At 44.5% G+C, this 18,920-nt stretch overlaps 1 protein-coding gene across 8 annotated transcripts in view; it reads left to right on the forward strand.

Annotated features, from left to right (window-relative positions):
* OPA1 (OPA1 mitochondrial dynamin like GTPase) overlaps positions 1 to 18,920 on the forward strand; it is a 165,737-nt gene that overhangs the window by 10,995 nt on the left and 135,822 nt on the right. For all 8 annotated transcript variants that reach the window (XM_069727167.1, XM_069727170.1, XM_069727163.1 and 5 more), the window contains exon 3: positions 5,092 to 5,188. In XM_069727167.1, the coding sequence (XP_069583268.1) occupies positions 5,092 to 5,188 (97 nt within the window). The remainder of the gene's footprint in view (positions 1 to 5,091; positions 5,189 to 18,920) is intronic.

The raw sequence follows: 18,920 nt of genomic DNA on the forward strand, positions 1-18,920 counted from the left end.
GCTAAAGCCTCCAAAAAAAACTCGATTCCTTTTGATGATATGGCCTCCTTAAAAGTTCCGCTAGATAAAAAAGCTGACTCATTTCTAAAAGGGACATGGGAAATGTCAGCTGATGCCCTAAGACCAGCGGTGGCTGCTACATGCACAGCCAGATCCATGATGGTGTGGCTGGACCAGCTTGAATCCCAGCTAGAAGATGGAGCCTCGAGAGAATCTATCCTAAAGTCCCTGCCAATAATTCAGAACACCGCAGCCTTTTTAGCTGATGCTTCGGCAGACTCAGTAAGGGTTGCAGCCACGGCCGCAGGACTATCAAATGCTGCACGAAGGGCTTTGTGGCTAAAATGTTGGCCAGGGGACATCCAGGCCTGATCCTGTCTCTGCTCCATTCCATGTGAGGGAGAAAATCTGTTCGGTCCGGTTCTGGACAAACTTTTGGAAAAGGCCGGAGATGATAAAAAGAAATTCCTCAGTCTGCCGACCCCTTCTTATAGACGTCCCTTCACCAGGAAAAAAATTTTCAAAGAAGGTCCAGAGATCAAGGCAGATGGGATGAAAAAAGGAGAGGTACCAGATTTATGTTTGGAGGTGGGGGCTCCAGGAAGGAGCATCCCAGGAGCCTTAGAAACCACCCCAATGACTAGCGGCTCCGGTGGGAGGTAGGCTAACTGCCTTCTACCCGGCCTGGTCCCTGATTTCTAATAGCAACTGGATTCTGGGGTTAATAGCCACGGGTCTACAATTAGAATTTTCCTATATTCTCCAAAACAGGTTTAAGATTACCCCACTCGGGTTCTCCCCTTCGGAGCAGGTGTCCCTGGAAGCCGAAATTCATGACCTTTGCATAAAAAAAGTCCTGACAGAAGTGCTGGAGGAAGATAGGGACAGAGGTTTCTCTTCTGTTCCTAGTCCGTAAGCCAGACTGCTCTTTTAGGACCATAATAAATCTGAAAGCCCTCAATGAATTTTTTGTCATACGGCCATTTAAAATGCAATCAATCAATTCCACAAAAAAATTGTTTTTTGAAAACTGCTTTATTGTGGTGTTAGATCTTAAAAGACGCCTACTACCACATACCCATTCATGCAGCTCACCAGCGATTCCCTAGAGTTGCGGTTCATTTAGAGGGGTCAATCCGACATTTCCAATATGTTGCCCTTCCCTTTGGTATTGCAGTCGCCCCCCTAGTGTTCACTGAGGTTATGGCCCATCTGCATGAGTCAGACATTCTAGTGACCTCCTACCTTGATGACTTCCTTATTATAGGCAAAACAGCGGAACATTGTTTGGAGCAATTACAAAAAGCAATGTCTGCCCTGGAGCGGTTAGGGAGGCTGCTAAACATCAAAAAATCCCGTCTGCAGCCCATGAGAGTTCAACGATTCTTAGGCCTAATCTTAGATTCCCAGAATCAGGAATGCCGTCTGCTTCCCGAAAAGTTAGTCTGCTTACACTATCAGGTCCTCAACGCCTCCAATAACACCACCGTGTCTCTAAGGAAAGCCATGTCTCTTTTGGGCTCTCTCTCGTCCTGTATTCCCATGGTCTGGTGGGCCCAGTTCCATACAAGGAGGTTTTGTTATATCAAAAGTTTTTGGGGGTTATCTAGAAGGCCAGCTAACTTTGTCCCAAAATACTACAAAATCCCTCGATTGGTGGGGTCCCCTGGGAATATAACATAACCCGTACCGTATTGTCACTACAGACGCAAGCCCTTCCGGTTGGTGAGCTCATATGGGTGAGGTTTTAATCCAGGGTCTAGGGGAGCATCACCATAACCTGAAAGGATTCTCCTATCCCAGGGCCCAGTCTACCATCCTCAGGTGGATGGCCTTCATCTGACGGTGTATATTTTGAACGATCACTGCTGAAGGATAGAGGTTTCTCCCCAGGCTTGATTAATACCCTTCTTAAAAGCAGGAAAGTAATCATGACCCAAATATACGTCAGAATCTGGAAAAGGTTCCTTCAGGACTGAGGGGTGGTAGCTGGCCTAGAATTTCTACAAAGAGGTCTGGACATGGGGCTATCCACTAGTACCCTTAAAGTTAAAGCGTCAGCCTTAGGAGCTCTTTTTAGCTGTAATATCGCCGGTAATCACTGGATCAATAGGTTCATTAAGGCGGCAAGTAGATCCCGACCAGTGGTAAAAGATAGGGTCATGTTGTGGGATTTAAGCCTAGTCCTCACGGTCATGACAGAGGCCCCATTTGAACCAACTCAGCTGCCTCCATAAAAAATCTGTCCCTTAAAGTAGTACTACCAGGAAGGCTGACATCAGCTCGTAGAGTAAGTGACATCCAGGCGTTATCCAGGCTTCCTCCTTATACACAATTTAGGGACGATAGAGTAATACTTAGACCTGACCCAGCATACCTGCCTATGGTAGTCTCTAGTTTCCATAGAACGCAGGAAATAGTCTTTCCATCCTTCATCCCTAATCCTGGTAACGAGAAAGAGAAACTCCTCACCCTAGACGTTAGATGTCTCCTAGAATACCTAGCAGTTACTGATTCCTGGAAAAAAGATAACACCTTGTTTGTCTCCTATCAGGGCACTAGGAAGGGCCTTAGGGCATCAAAACTCATGCTAGCTAGGTGGATTAGGGAGCCTATTTCAATAGCATACACCTCAAAGGGCAAGTCGGCACCTGGAAGACTGAGGGCGCATTCCACTAGAGCCATGGCAACCTCGTGGGCGGAGAGATCGGAGGTTTTGATTGACGAAATATGTAAGGCTGCTACTTGGTCTTCTCCAAACACGTTTTTTAATCATTGCAGACTAGATCCGAATGCTTCCTCTGAACTCTCCTTTGGTGTAAAGGTACCGTCACACATAACGATATCGTTAACGATATCGTTGCTTTTTGTGACGTAGCAACGATATCGTTAACGAAATCGTTATTCGTGACAGCGACCAACGATCAGGCCCCTGCTGGGAGATTGTTGGTCGGAGCAGAAAGTCCAGAACTTTATTTCATCGCTGGATCTCCCGCTGACATCACTGAATCAGCGTGTGTGACGCCGATTCAGCAATGTCTTCACTGGTAACCAGGGTAAACATCGGGTTACTAAGCGCAGGGCCACACTTAGTAACCCGATGTTTACCCTGGTTACCATTGTAAATGTAAAAAAAAAACACTACATACTTACTTTCCGGTGTCTGGTCACATCCCTCGCCTTCAGCTTCCCGCACTGACTGTGAGCGCCGGCCGACCGTAAAGCAAAGCACAGCGGTGAAGTCACCACTGTGCTTTACGGCCAGCGCTCAGTCAGTGCGGGAAGCTGAAGGCGAGGGACGTGACCAGACACCGGAATGTAAGTATGTAGTGTTTTTTTACATTTACAATGGTAACCAGGGTAAACATCGGGTTACTAAGCGCGGCCCTGCGCTTAGTAACCCGATGTTTACCCTGGTTACCCGGGGACTTCGGGATCGTTGGTCGCTGGAGTGCTGTCTGTATGACAGCTCTCCAGCGACCAAACAGCGACGCTGCAGCGATCGACATCGTTGTCTAGATCGCTGCAGCGTCGCTTAATGTGACGGTACCTTAAGGGTGCTGCAGGCTGTAGTCCCTCCCTAATTAGTTATTACTCTCTGTAATTCTCTCTTAGGTGGTGCTGTCATGGACGTTCGAATAATGGTGTTTTTCGAAGTCCATGACAGCACCCGTAGATTCCCTCCCTTTTTTTGTTTAGTTCTGGGTGTGCACTTCTTCCTCTTATGATCCACATTTTGGTGGAATAGTTAGTGGTAATAGTATTGTACATAAATCATGTCATTAACCTTGGTGGTCCTCTTGTGCTCTGTAATCCAACTGATGCTTGGGAGAGGTGCCGCCCTTTTGTATCTGTAGGTGGTGCTGTCATGGACCAAAACACCGTTTATCTATGGGTAACTAAGACTTTTTCTTGCAGGCAAAAGTATTGTGCTAAGATTAAAGGCAATTTCTGTATGCCATGTATCTGTCACGGCGGTCATGGAGTTCATGATGCTAGTGTGAACAGAGAATAACAGTCTGGCCCTTTATGCTTTAATAAATTTAACGGTGTTACCAAAGAAATTGGTTTAAAAGGGTTGTCCATTTTCAGGAGAGTGGGCCCCGAATTGTAAAATACCTAAAATAACTCCCTGACTGCACCCAGAGTCCCTGCTAAGGTCAACAGCAGTACCAGGGTTGACGGCACACGCCGCTGAGCTCCGTGACTGACTATAAAGGTACCGTCACACTGAACGATATCGCTAGCGATCCGTGACGTTGCAGCGTCCTGGCTAGCGATATCGTTGAGTTTGACAGGCAGCAGTGATCAGCATCCTGCTGTGCCATCGTTGGTCAGAGCAGAAAGTCCAGAACTTTATTTCGTCGCTGGACTCCCGCAGACATCGCTGAATCGGCGTGTGTGACGCCGATTCAGCGATGTTTACCCTGGTTACCAGCGTAATCGTAAAAAAAAACGAACACTGCATACTTACATTCCGGTGTCTGTACCCCGGCGCTGTGCTTCTCTGCACTGTGTAAGCGCCGGCCGGAAAGCAGAGCACAGCGGTGACGTCACCGCTGTGCTTTCCGGCCGGCGCTCACAGTCAGTGCAGAGAAGCACAGCGCCGGGGGACAGACACCGGAATGTAAGTATGTAGTGTTTTTTTTTTTTTTTTTATTTACGCTGGTAACCAGGGTAAACATCGGGTTACTAAGCGCGGCCCTGCACTTAGTAACCCGATGTTTACCCTGGTTACCAGGGGACTTCGCATAGTTGGTCGCTGGAGTGCTGTCTGTGTGACAGCTCTCCAGCGACCACACAGCGACGCTGCAGCGATCGGGATCGTTGTCTAGATCGCTGCAGCGTCGCTTAATGTGACGGTACCTTAACAGTGAAGTGACTGCTGAAGCCAAAACAGCAGGATCGAAGCAGCGACGTGGAGGCGATGCTGGACATGAGGAGGCAGAGTACCTGCTGAGCTCATATTAGGCATTTTACACAGTAATTTGTAAGGTCTGATAGAACATGTAGGACTAACTTTATATAATATCTTTGATATGATTTTATGGCTGTTGTGTTTTATTTGTGTTTCTTGACTTTTTCATTCAGACATTCGAGCAATGGAAAGATATGTTCCCAGATCTCAGTGAATACAAATGGGTTGTGCCAGACTTTATCTGGGAGTTGGATGAATACATTAATTTTGGTAGGTGATCTATGTGATCTTTAACGGCAAGAAGTTCAAGCATCTGTGATCTAATCAGTTATTCAATACATATGTTGTTAGCACAGATTCTATTCATGACATGCATTCTTTTGCATAAAAAACATCATAGACCCCCAACTTGTAATTTCCATTTTTGTTAACCCCTTAACGACCGCTGATATGCTTTTTAACGGCGCTGAGAAATAAGGGTATAGCGCCCCCAAGCGTCAGGAAATCTCCAGAGTTTTGGCTATGAGACCCTGAAGAACATGTTCAGAGATTGTTTTTACAGTCCTCCGTCACATGATCTGCTTTATTCACCGAATAACGCCGATCACAAAAAAAAGTTCGATATTTTTAATTCGTATCTCTAGATCATATCAGAGGAGAGATAAATGGGGTCCCCTGAGCTCCCCCAATACCTTTGCCATCCCTGGGCCTTCCTGCTCCGTCCCCTGGCCCTCCTCGTCATCTTCTTGGAAGAAATTGGTGGGCGCATGTGCAGTGCGTCCGCCGAGATCTGCCGGCCGGTACCCAGCAACAATAGATTTTTTTCTATTCGTTCATTTTGATCACCCAGTGACCAAAATAAAGAAGAAAAAAATAAATAAATTAAACCCCCCTTTGTCACCCCGTAGTTAGATAAAAATAATAAAAAAATTTTTTTCCAATCTTTGCAGTTAGGGTAGGTTTAGGGTTGGAGTTAGAGTTGTGTTGGGGTTAATGGGTTGAGGTTAGGGCTGTGTTAGGGTTGGGAATAGAATTAAGGTGTTTCCACTGTGTAGGTACATCAGGAGGTCTCCAAACGCGACATGGTGCACACCATCGATTCCAGCCAATTTTACGTTCAAAATGTCAAACGGTGCTCTCGCCCTTCTGATCTCTGCCATGCGGCCAAACCGTGGATTTCCACCACATATGGGGTATTGGTGTACTTATACTTGTACAAATTTTGTGGTCCATTTTCTCCTGATACCCTGGTGAAAATAAAAAATTTGGATCTAAATAAGTTTCTTTGTGAAAAAAGTTAAATGTTCATTTTTTTTCTTCCACATTGCTTTAGTTGTCATGAAGCACCTGAAGAGTTAGTAAACTTCTTGAATGTGGTTTTGAACATCTTGAGGGGTGCAGTTTTTAGAATGGTGTCACTTTTGGGTATTTTCCATATATGTTGAGGGGGCACCACAGTCTACAAAGTGGGATCACCCTGACCTACAGCATATGCATAACCAGAAACCACAGAGAAACAAGTGAAGGTCATACAAATGGGGATCACCACGCAGTGGATTCAGCAAAAATAGACACAATTTTATTAATATACTAAAGTACACATGAAACAAGCAATAAAGAAAACACACAATTAAAAACGATTAAAAGGGCAACATACTTGTCCCTTATAAACACAGCCCATAATAAGGCTTACACCTGCGCCGGAGAAAATAGGCCAATACCCAATAGGGAGATACCTATATGGACACCACCGTACATGCACATATGGCCTAATCAAATAAGCGCAGGTGAAGCGGAGACCCGACGCGTATCGCCCCACTAAGGAGGCTTCGCCCTGACGAAGTATATTGCCCAGTTACGTAGTATATTGCCCAGCCACGTAGTATATTGCCCAGCCACGTAGTATATTGCCCAGCCACGTAGTATATTGCCCAGCCACGTAGTATATTGCCCAGCCATGTAGTATATTGCCCAGCCACGTAGTATATTGCCCAGCCACGTAGTATATTGGCCAGTGACGTAGTATATTGGCCAGTGACGTAGTATATTGCCCAGCCACGTAGTATATTGCCCAGCCACGTAGTATATTGCCCAGCCACGTAGTATATTGCACAGCCACGTAGTATATTGCACAGCCACGTAGTATATTGCCCAGCCACGTAGTATATTGCCCAGCCACGTAGTATATTGCCCAGCCACGTAGTATATTGCCCAGCCACGTAGTATATTGCCCAGCCACGTAGTATATTGCCCAGTAATGTAGTATACAGCACAGAGCCACGTAGTATATTGCCCATCTACGTAGTATATTGCCCAGCCAGGTTTGTCACAGGTGAAAAAATAAAAAATAAACATATACTCACCTTTCCGAAGGCCCCTTGTAGTCCACGGTCCAGCGGTCCCAGGGTTGGTATCAGAGCGAAGGACCTGTGATGACGTTGCGGTCACATGACCGTGACATCATGGCAGGTCCTTCTCCCATACCATCTTTGCCATCGGAAGCTGCAGCGGAAGATGGCAGCAGGCGGGAGCGGCTCAGCGGACTACGGAGGGTGAGTATAGCAGGTTTATTTTTTTAAAATTATTTTTAACATTTTTTTTACTATTGATGCCGCATAGGCAGCGTCAATAGTAAAAAGTTGGGGACACACAGGGTTAATAGCGGCGGTAACGGAGTGCGTTACCCGCGGCATACCGCGGTCCGTTACCACCGGCATTAACCCTGTGTTAGCGGTGACCGGAGGGGAGTATGCGGGCGACAGGCACTGACTGCGGGGAGTAAGAAGCGGCCATTTTCTTCCGGACTGTGCCCGTCGCCGATTGGTCGCGGCAGCCATGACAGGCAGCTGGCGAGACCAATCTGCGAATGAATAACCGTGACAGAAAGACAGAAGGACAGAAAGATGGAAGTGACCCTTAGACAATTATATAGTAGACAAGTAGACAGATTATATATATAGATAGATAGTGTGTATGTATATGTGTATCTATCTATCTATCTCTATCTATATATATCTATATCTATATATATATATATATATATATATATATATATATATATATATATATATATATATATATATATATATATATATATATATATATATATATATATATATAATCTCGTATATACTCGAGTATAAGCCGAGATTTTCAGCCCAAATTTTTGGGCTGAAAGTGCTCCTCTCGGCTTATACTCGAGTCACGGTGGTCGGCGGGTGAGGGGGAGAGGGCGCTGAGGCATACTCACCTAGTCCCGGCGATCCTGGCGCTCCCCCTGCCGTCCCACGGTCTTCGGGTGCTGCAGTTCTTCCCCTGTTCAGCGGTCACGTGGGACCGCTCATTAAAAAAATGAATATGGACTCCACTCCCATAGGGGTGGAGCCGCATATTCATTTCTCTAATCAGCGGTAACGGTGACCGCTGATGGAGGAAGAGGCTGCGGCACCGAAGACCAGCTGTCCGGGGGAAGGAGCCGGACGCCGGGAGCAGGTAAGTATCGCATAGTCACCTATCCCCGTTCCACACGCCGGGCGTCGCTCCATCTTCCCAGCGCCGCTCCATCTTCCCGGCGTCTCTCCGCTCTGACTGTGCAGGTCAGAGGGCGCGATGACGCATATAGTGTGTGCGGCGCCCTCTGCCTGATCAGTCAGTGCGGAGAGACGCCGGGAGCTGCAAGCAAGAGAGGTGAGTATGGCTTCTTTTTTTTTTTTTTTATTGCAGCAGCAGCAGCAGCAATGGCACAGCTTTCTATGGTACATCAATGGGGCAATAATGAACGGTGCAGAGCACTATATGGCACAGCTATGGGGCAATAATGAACGGTGCACAGCACTATATGGCACAGCTATGGGGCAATAATGAACGGCGCAGAGCACTATATGGCACAGTTATGGGGCAATAATGAATGGTGCAGAGCACTAGATGGCACAGCTATGGGGCAATAATGAACGGTGCAGAGCACTATATGGCACAGCTATGGGGCAATAATGAACGGTGCACAGCACTATATGGCACAGCTATGGGGCAATAATGAACGGTGCAGAGCACTATATGGCACAGCTATGGGGCAATAATGAACGGTGCAGAGCACTATATGGCACAGTTATGGGGCAATAATGAACGGTGCAGAGCACTATATGGCACAGCTATGGGGCAATAATGAACGGTGCAGAGCACTATATGGGGCACAGCTTTATATGGAGCATCTTATGGGGCCATCATAAACTGTATGGAGCATTATATGGGGCTCCTGATTCAATATGGATATTCAAAAACACTTAACCTACTGATGTCTCAATTAATTTTACTTTTATTAGTATCTATTTTTATTTTTGACATTTTCCACCCTAAGCTTATACTCGAGTCAATAAGTTTTCCCAGTTTTTTTGTGGCAAAATTAGGGGGGTCGGCTTATACTCAAGTATATACGGTGTGTGTATATATATGTATATATATATATATATATATATATATATATATATATATTTATTATAATTTTGATCTGGTGATTCTGAAAGTGGCGTTACCAAATATCTGTGTGTTTTATTTTTTTAATTTTTTTTTTAATGGGGCGAATGGGGGGGTGACTTGAACTTTTATATTTTAACCCCTTCCCGACCTTTGGTGCACCGTATGCGTCATGAAAACCTGTGCCAATCCGACCTGTGACGCAGCATATGCGTCATGGCCGGATTGGGCTCTTGCAGGCCGGGTGAAAGGGTTAACTGTAATTTCACCCAGACTGCAGGGACAGGGGGAGTGGTACTTTATCCCAGGGGGGGTGGCTTCACCCCCCCTTGGCTACGATTGCTCTGATTGGCTGTTGAAAGTGACGTTTCACTTTCAATCAGAGCGATAGTAATATTTCACCAATGAAAATTGGTGAAATATTACAATCCAGCCATGGCCGATGCTGCAATAGCATCAGCCATACCTGGAGATCGCGATCTGCCCCCCCACCGCCACCGATCACCTCCCCTCCGGTCCTCCATCCGGTCATCTAGTGTCCCCCGATCCCCTCCGTCCTCCTGTCCGCTCCCCCCGCTGTCCGCTCACCCCCCTGCTGTCCGATCACCCCTCCCCCCTCATACTTACCGACCTGTGTCCCTCCCGGTCTCCGTCCGCGTGTTCGATGGGCGCCGCCATCTTCCAAAATGCGCCCGCCGAATCGGCCGGCAGATTCGTTACAGGTATATTTTGATCGCTGTGGTAGGTTCTATCACAGCGATCAAAAAAAAAAAAAAAAAAAAATAAGCACCCCCCTTTATCACCCCCATGAATAGGGACAAAAACAAAATAAAGAATTTTTTTTTTTCTCTTTGCCCTACTAGGGTTAAGGTTTTAGGGTTAAGGTTGGTTTTAGGGTTAGGGTTGGTTCACACTGCGTCTAAGCAGTCCATTAGACGGGCTACGTTACACCGCGGCATAAACGCGGTGTAATGTAGTCCGTTACGGCCGCCATTGACAGCAATGTCGGACGCATCACTAGCGCACGCCCACAATGGGTGTATGCTAGGGATGTGCCGTCATTGAGTGACGGACCCGGAGACGCGGGCTGCAGCGTTTCCGGGTCCGTCACTGCTAGCGCAGATAGAGCTAGCAGATGCTCTATCTGTGCTAGCGCGATGCAAACGTCAGCACTTGCGCTAGCAGCAGCCCGTTAGCGTATGTGCTGAACGGGCTGCTGCTAGCGCAGTGTGAACCTGGCCTTAGGGTTAGAGTTACGGCTAGAATTAGGGTTAGAACTAGGGTTAGGGTTAGAATTAGGCTATGTGCACACGGTGCGGATTTGGCTGCGGATCCGCAGCGGATTGGCCGCTGCGGATTCGTAGCACTTTTCCATCAGGTTTACAGTACCATGTAAACCTATGGAAAACCAAATCCGCTGTGCCCATGGTGCGGAAAATACCGCGCGGAAACGCTGTGTTGTATTTTCCTCAGCATTTCAATTCTTTGTGCGGATTCCGCAGCGTTTTACACCTGTTCCTCAATAGGAATCCGCAGGTGAAATCCGCACAAAAAACACTGGAAATCCGCGGTAAATCCGCAGGTAAAATGCAGAAAAATGCAGAAAAATCTCACACGAATCCGCAACGTGGGCACATAGCCTAAGGGTATGTGTCCACGTTCAGGATTGCATCAGGATTTGGTCAGGATTTTATGTCCGGATTTGTAAGCCAAAACCAGGAGTGGAACAATTAGAGGAAAAGTATAATAGAAACACACCACCACTTCTGCATTTATCACCCACTCCTGGTTTTGGCTTACAAATACTGACATAAAATCCTGACCAAATCCTGATGCAATCCTGAACGTGGACACATACCCTTAGGGTTAGGGTTGGAATTAGGGCTAGGGTTGGAAATAGGGTTAAGATTAGGCTGTGGTTAGGGGTGTGTTGGGGTTAGGGTTGGGATTAGGGTTAGGGGTGTGTTGGGGTTAGGGTTCTGATTAGGGTTATGGCTACAATTGGGATTAGGGTTAGGGGTGTGAATTGAGGGGTTTCCACTGTTACAGCACATCAGGGGTCTCCAAACGCAACATGGCGCCACCATTGATTCCAGTCAATCTTGCATTCAAAAAGTCAAATGGTGCTCCCTCCCTTCCGAGCCCCGACGTGCGCCCAAACAGTGGTTTACCCCCACATATGGTGTACAAGCATACTCAGGACAAACTGGGCAACAATTATTGGGGTCCAACTTCTCCTGTTACCCTTGTGAAAATAAACTAAAACATAATTTTTGAGGAAAGAAAAATGATTTTTTTATTTTCACGGCTCTGCGTTGTAAACTTCTGTGAAGCACTTGGGGGTTCAGAGTGCTCACCACATATCTAGATAAGTTCCGTGGGAGGTCTAGTTTCCAAAATGTGGTCACTTGTGGGGGGTTTCTACTGTTTAGGCACATCAGGGGCTCTGCAAACGCAACGTGACGCCCGCAGACCATTACATCAAGTCTGCATTTCAAAAGTCACTACTTCCCTTCCGAGCCCAAACAGTGGTTTACCCCCACATATGGGGTATCGGTGTACGCAGAACAAACTCTGCAACAACTGTTGGGGTCCAATTTCTCCTGTTACCCTTGTGAAAATAAAAAAAAATTGCTTGCTAAAACATTATTTTTGAGGAAAGAAACATGATTTTTTATTTTCACGGCTCTGCGTTGTAAACTTCTGTGAAGCACTTGAGGGTTTAAAGTGGTCACTGCACATCTAGATTAGTTCCTTGGGAGGTTTAGTTTCCAAAATGGGGTCATTTGTGGGGGATCTCCAATGTTTAGGCACACAGGGGCTCTCCAAACGCGACATGGTGTCAACTAACAATTGGAGCTAATTTTTCATTCAAAAAGTCAAATGGCGCTCCTTCCATTCCGAGGCTGGCCGTGTGCCCAAACAGTGGTTTACCCCCACACGTGAGGTATCGGTGTACTCAGGAGAAATTGCCCAATACATTTTACGATCCATTTTATCCTGTTGCCCATGTGGAAATGAACAAATTGAGGCTAAAATAATTTTTTTGTACTTTTTCATTTTTACGGAACAATTTGTGAAGCACCTGGGGGTTCAACGTGCTCACTATGCATCTAGATAAGTTTCTTGGGGGGTCTAGTTTCCAAATGGGGTCACATGTGGGGGAGCTCCAATGTTTAGGCACACAGGGGCTCTCCAAACGCGACATGGTGTCCGCTAACGATTGGAGCTAATTTTTCATTCAAAAGTCAAATGGCGCTCCTTCCCTTCCGAGCCCTGTCGTGCGCCCAAACAGTGGTCCCCCCCCCCCCCACATATGGGGTATCTGTGTACTCAGGACAAATTGTACAATAACTTTTGGTGTCCAGTTTCTCTTTTTACGATTGGGAAAATTAAAAAATTGTTGCTAAAACATCATTTTTGTGACTAAAAAGTTAAATGTTCATTTTTTCCTTCCGTGTTGCTTCTGCTGCTGTGAAGCACCTGAAGGGTTAATAAACTTATTGAATGTGGTTTTGAGTACCTTGAGGGGTGCAGTTTTTAGAATGGTGTCACTTTTGGGTATTTTCCGTCATACATAAGTTACTTCAAATGTAAGGTGGTCCCTAAAAAAAAATGGTTTTGTAAATTTTGCTGTAAAAATGAGAAATTGCTGGTCAAATTTTAACCCTTATAACTTCCTAGCAAAAAAAAAATTTGGTTCCAAAATTGTGCTGATGTAAAGTAGACATGTGGGTAATGTTATTTATTAACTATTTTGTGTCACATAACTCTCTCGTTTAACAGAATAAAAATTCAAAATTCCAAAATTTTCAAAATTTTAGCCAAATTTCTATTTTTTTCACAAACGCAAAAATTATCGACCTAAATTTACCACTAACATGAAGCCCAATATGTCACGAAAAACCAGTCTCAGAACCGCTAGGATCCGTTGAAGCGTTCCTGAGTTATTACCTCATAAAGGGACACTGGTCAGAATTGCAAAAAACTGCCAAAATAGGCTGGGTCATGAAGGGGTTAATATTTTTAAAAACTTTTTTTTTTTTTAACTTTTGACATGCTTCAATAGTATTCATGGGAGACTAAAAGCTGCTATAACTTGATCGATCGTCTCTGCTACATATATGCGATGATCAGATCACCTGCATGCAGCAGAACCCCAAAAGTAAGTTTCAATTAATAAATCTTGAAAAACTAATACATTTTGTAATTCAAGTTATGGCAAAATTCCCTTCCATTCACTCTGTACTGCAACCTAATGGTCCTGCTTATGTTGCCCACCTCTTATGACGATTTGTTTGAGAATCCTCCGTGAATGATGGGATACTCAAATGAATCTTCATCTGCCGGCTGAAAACTGAAGCTGCTGTCACTCCCCTTTCAGCCCTGAAATGCATCATCATAGAGAGGTTGGGGGAGGCCAGGGCGTTCCGACACTCCCCATTCTTTGTTTGCCGCCCTAACAGAAGCATCATCAGTGATGGTTGTTTCAGGGGCTGGTCCCTGCCCTGTCTTGTGAAGTGTCTCCCCCTGTACTTTGTGCTGTCTGCTTCGATGAATAGTAATAAGCTGGCAGCAGAGCAGTGTCACTACAGCTGACGTAGACCAGTGATGTCGCCTTTTAAAGATTTATTATTGAAATTTACTCTTGGGTTTTGGACTGACCCTTTAAAAAACAAAACATTAATTTATAGCTAGCCAACAGTCAGACTACTACAATCACCTCGAAGAAAACCTAAGGCAATAGCAAGCTTAGACTTTTCAGAGAACTGTTCCTTTGTTCAGGATGAAGCACAGTCAGAAATACAATACATAAGTATAGTTCTGAAATCTGAGTGCTTGCTTCATGATTCAATAGCTGTTCATTTGTTCAAAAAACAGAATTGATTTCAGTGATAAAAACCGACATTCTACCAAGTTTGAGCAAGGTCTACTACTTCTCTGATGGCTCTTCTGCACAGTTTAAAAAGAGACAAAACTTTATAAATGTATGCCATAACAAGAACGATTTTGAAGTGGCAGCTGAATGGCACTGTAGGTTTAGGAGGCACTATGACATTCTTGCAACTGGAGCTAGCCTCAAGAGGACATATTCAGTCCAAATCTTAACACCCTTGCAACTGGAGTGAGAAAAATATCCCTACCGTTCCGTTCATGTTCTGTACTAGCCAGGACTACGAAGAACCGGAGCATTTGTTCAAACATCGGTTACAGGGAGCCAAACCCATCAAAGGGACTCTGCAATACCATGCTTTTATTCCATGTAGTGCAACAGAACGCAAAACAAGGATTTTTTTCATTCAGCAACGACCGTGAAGTACAGGAAGTGATTGAAGGTGGCACAAGATCGGCAATGGATGACATACCTAGATATGTAACATGTGAATATGATTGGCACTGGTGGCTGGCTAATGTACTCCCAAAGATTATGGTAATGTAGAAGTGAATTATCAGCACCTTCTGCTCCATCACTGTCCTTTTTGTATCCAAGAAAACCAGACATTTTGAAAGTAAACAAAAATCAGATATTATGAAGCAAAGATGTGTGTTGGCACCGTACACAGATGCTGCCTTTAATGCATGCGGTAAGCGGGGAACGAGACCTTGCAGGAACACAGGTGCATATAAAATAGCATGAACAGCACATTAGGAAAAAAACGTGCTCACTTTCCTTTAAAACGTTTCTTCTTTATTGGAAAATTAAAACATTTAAGTTTGTAGGGGTGAATGGAATTCTTGAAAGACGACAGCCGTTTCTCAACAACTGGAGCTTCAACAGACCCTTTTTTCCAAAAATCATATATTAAAGGGAACCTGTCACTCCCCCCAGGCGTTTGAAACTAAAAGAGCCACCTTGTGCAGCAGTAATGCTGCATTCTGACAAGGTGGCTCTTTTAGTTATTGGTGCTGTAAATGCAGAAATAATCCGTTCTGTAATTTGACCGAAATACCTTTCTTCAGTCCTGGAGGCAGGTCTTCCCCCCCCCGCTGCAGACGCCTCACAGCCGTCACTCAAGTCTTCTCGGCGCCGCCTCCTCGGCGCTGTTTGTTTTGAAATCTGCCGGCGCCTGCGCTCTTTTGTCTTACCTGGGGCAGTGAGCGCTGGCCGTCCTCTGTCCTCATATGCAGTCTCGCTGACTGTGCCTGTGCGGCCGCCCTGCTTGTGAATCCCAGCCCCTCAGTGTCTTATGATTTATTCACACTGCGGGGCTGGGATTCCTGAGCATGCGCACTGCGACCTGGGTGAGTGGCTTAGACACGCATTTTTGGTATCTATGAACTCTTAATGACTTGGAGACTCATAATGGCAGGTCTGCTTTAGCTGTTGTGGAATTGCACTTTTTTTTTTTTTGCAATTTCACCGCCCTTTGCATTTTTTCCCCGTTTTCCAGTACAATATAATAAAACCAATGGTGTCGTTCAGAAGTACAGCTCATCCTGCAAAAAGAAACCCTCACATGGCCATATGGAGTGAAAAATAAAAGTTATGGCGCTGGGAAGAATGGGAGCAAAAAACGGAAACTGAAAAACCCACGTTGGTAAAGGGGTTAAAGCGAATCGGTCATCAGGATTTTGCAAAGTAAACTACAGACATTGTCAAGTTGACACTAGTTGAGATTAAAATGATACCTTGGTTGATGAGATCTGTTTTTTTGATTGTTTAATCTGTGTTTGAAGTTTTCAGTTAATGAGATTTTCATGCTACAGAGTGGCCTGTTGGACCCGACCAGTTATTTTGACCGATCAGGACTGATGAACACTTTAAATACCGCTGTCAATCGTAACCGTGGTGTTTAAGTTGGTACAAGAGGGTCACAAGACCCCTTTAGTAACCATCGGAGGCCCCCAATGAGAATCGCAGGTCACGATGGTTGCCATGGTATCCTGAGGTCATGTGATGACCCCAGGGTACGATGGCATGTGAGATCCAGCAATAAGCTGAGTTTCACAAGCACAGTTGGTGAGACACTGACAATCTCATACACTGCTGGACATGAGTACATCTTTCTCTTGACAAATACCCCATAGATTCTCTATAGGGTTAACGTCAGATGAGTTTGCTAGCCAATCATGCACAGTGATGCTGTTGTTTTTAGACCAGGTATTGGTACTCTTGGCAGGTGCCAAGTCCTGTTGGAGAATGAAATTTCCATCTCCAAAAAGCTTGTTGGCAGACGGAAGAATGAAGTGCTCTAAAATGTCATGGTAGACGGCTGTGCTGACTTTGGTCTTGATAAAACACAGTGGACCTACACCAGCAGATGACATGGATCCCCAAACCATCACTGATTGTGGAAACTTCACACTAGACCTCAAGCAGCTTGGATTGTGTGTCTCTCCACTCTTCCTCCAAACTCCAGGACCTTGATTTCCAAATGAAATAAAAATTTACTTTCATCTGAAAACATCTTGGACCTCTGACTAACAATATAGTTTTTTTTCTCCTTGGCCCTGGTAAGACGCTTCTGAGTTGTCTATTGGTCATGAGTGGCTTGACACAAGGAATGCGTCACTTGTAGCCCATATCCTGGATATGTTTGTGTGTGGTGGCTCTTGAAGCAATGACTCCAGCAGCAGTCCACTCCTTGTAAATCTCCCCCAAATTTTTGAATGGCCTTTTCTTAATTCTTTCAAGGCTGCAGATATCCCAGTTGCTTGTTCACTTTTTTCTACCACACTTTTTCCTTCCACTCAACTTTCCATTAATATGCTTGGATACAGCACTCTGTGAACAGCCAGCTTCTTTAGCAATAACCTTTTGTGGCTTTCCCTCCTTGCAGAGTGTGTCAATTACTGCCTTCTGGACATCTAGCATATCAGCAGTCTTCCCCATGATTGTGGAGTCTACTGAAACAGGCTAAGGGACCTTTTTAAATGCTTAGGAAGCCTTTGCAATGTTTTTTGTTAATCTTATTTACTGAGATAATGACTTTTGGGTTCTCATTTGCTGTAAGCCATAATCATCCACATGAACAGAAATAAACACTTGAAATAGATCACTCTGTTTGTAATGAGTCTATATAATATATGAGTTGTTCTTGAAAGTCTTGACCGTTGTCTTTTTCTTTGCAGAAAAACTCCGTAAAGCTCTTCCGGATTCGGAGGAGCTGGCTAAGCTTTTGCCTGACTTTCAAAAGCTAGGTGAAAGCTTAAGCTATTTAAAAGGATGGCTGTCATCAGGTGGGAAAGATTAGAAGCTTGTCTGTAATAGAATCTGCAGGAATTTTTATATTTTCCATACAGAATTGGAGAATCATTATCCACAATGATTTTTATAACAGAATTAACTCTGTAAAGCAGAGCCCCCAAAAAACATTGCAGATCTGTTTTCACAATTTCACCACAAAAAAACAAACCAATATATGTTGATGGAAAAAATAAGTTTTGGCTCTTGGAAGACTGAGGAAAAAACAAAAAAACACAAAAATGTAAGATCACCTAGACTTTAAAGGGTTAAACAAAGAAAAATAAAGGAAAAATCAGTTTCGGGAGCGCTTTTAACTAATGAATTCATGGGTATAAGGAATGAAAATTAATTAAAAGAAAAGAAAAAAAGGTAGAACACTTGGTTGAGTGGACATTTTTCTTCTTACCAATTACCACTGCATTTTGTCGTCTTATATATAAAAAAAAAACAAAAAAAAAACACAAATCTCTGCCAATACTGCGACCCTTTTCCCAAATACCCTGATACGGCTTCCATAAGTCATAGACCACAAGTGAAGAAACAGAATACACACATCTGTGTGTATGGAGAGTGTCAAACACAGGAGAATAACACTCCAAGCAATAATATTATTGAGCAGAATTACCTACTGCCTGGGGGGAAGCTTTATCGCTCAAACACAATTTTCAGGTTTCATTCAAACTTTTTTTTTGTTCTATTCTTCATTAAAACAAATCACAGGAATTCAATGTGTTTTAAGTGATGCCTCTCTAGGAAGCAAAATAAACAAAAGAAATAACTGTTTCTGTTCTCATTATGAAAACAAAAAGTAAAAACAAAATCTCAACGCTTCCTCCTGTAATCTCCTTTTCTTTGAAACTTTTTTTTTCTCCTATTACAATTAAAAGTGAATTAAAAGAAGAAGAAAAACATGTTTTCCAAGATCAATTACCCCTAATGTTCCTTGCTGCCCCGTGACTCGGTGTAATAGTATGTTTCCACATGTCGTATTTGCTGTGGATTGGACTCTGCGTACAGTCGCAGCGTCCAGATGTTACAGCATAGTGGAGGGGATTTTATGAAATCCCATCTCCACTATGCGTTCGAAGACACAGGTGGCAGACCTGCGTATACGCACATGCGGCGCGTCTTTCTAGACCGCAGCATGTCTATTTATCTTGCGGAGATCCTCAGTCTCTGCAAGATAAATATCACAGTCTATGTATAGGATGCGGTGATTCCGGATGTGTTCAATGAACACATGCGGAATCACCGCGTGTGCAAACGCTGGCAGCAATTTGGACGGAGCTGCGTCCAAAGTACTGCAAACGTGTAAACATACCCTAAGACGACTAGCTGGTGCAG

The sequence above is a fragment of the Ranitomeya imitator genome, chromosome 5, assembly GCF_032444005.1.
Source record: "Ranitomeya imitator isolate aRanImi1 chromosome 5, aRanImi1.pri, whole genome shotgun sequence".
NCBI classification, from domain to species: Eukaryota; Metazoa; Chordata; class Amphibia; order Anura; family Dendrobatidae; genus Ranitomeya; species Ranitomeya imitator.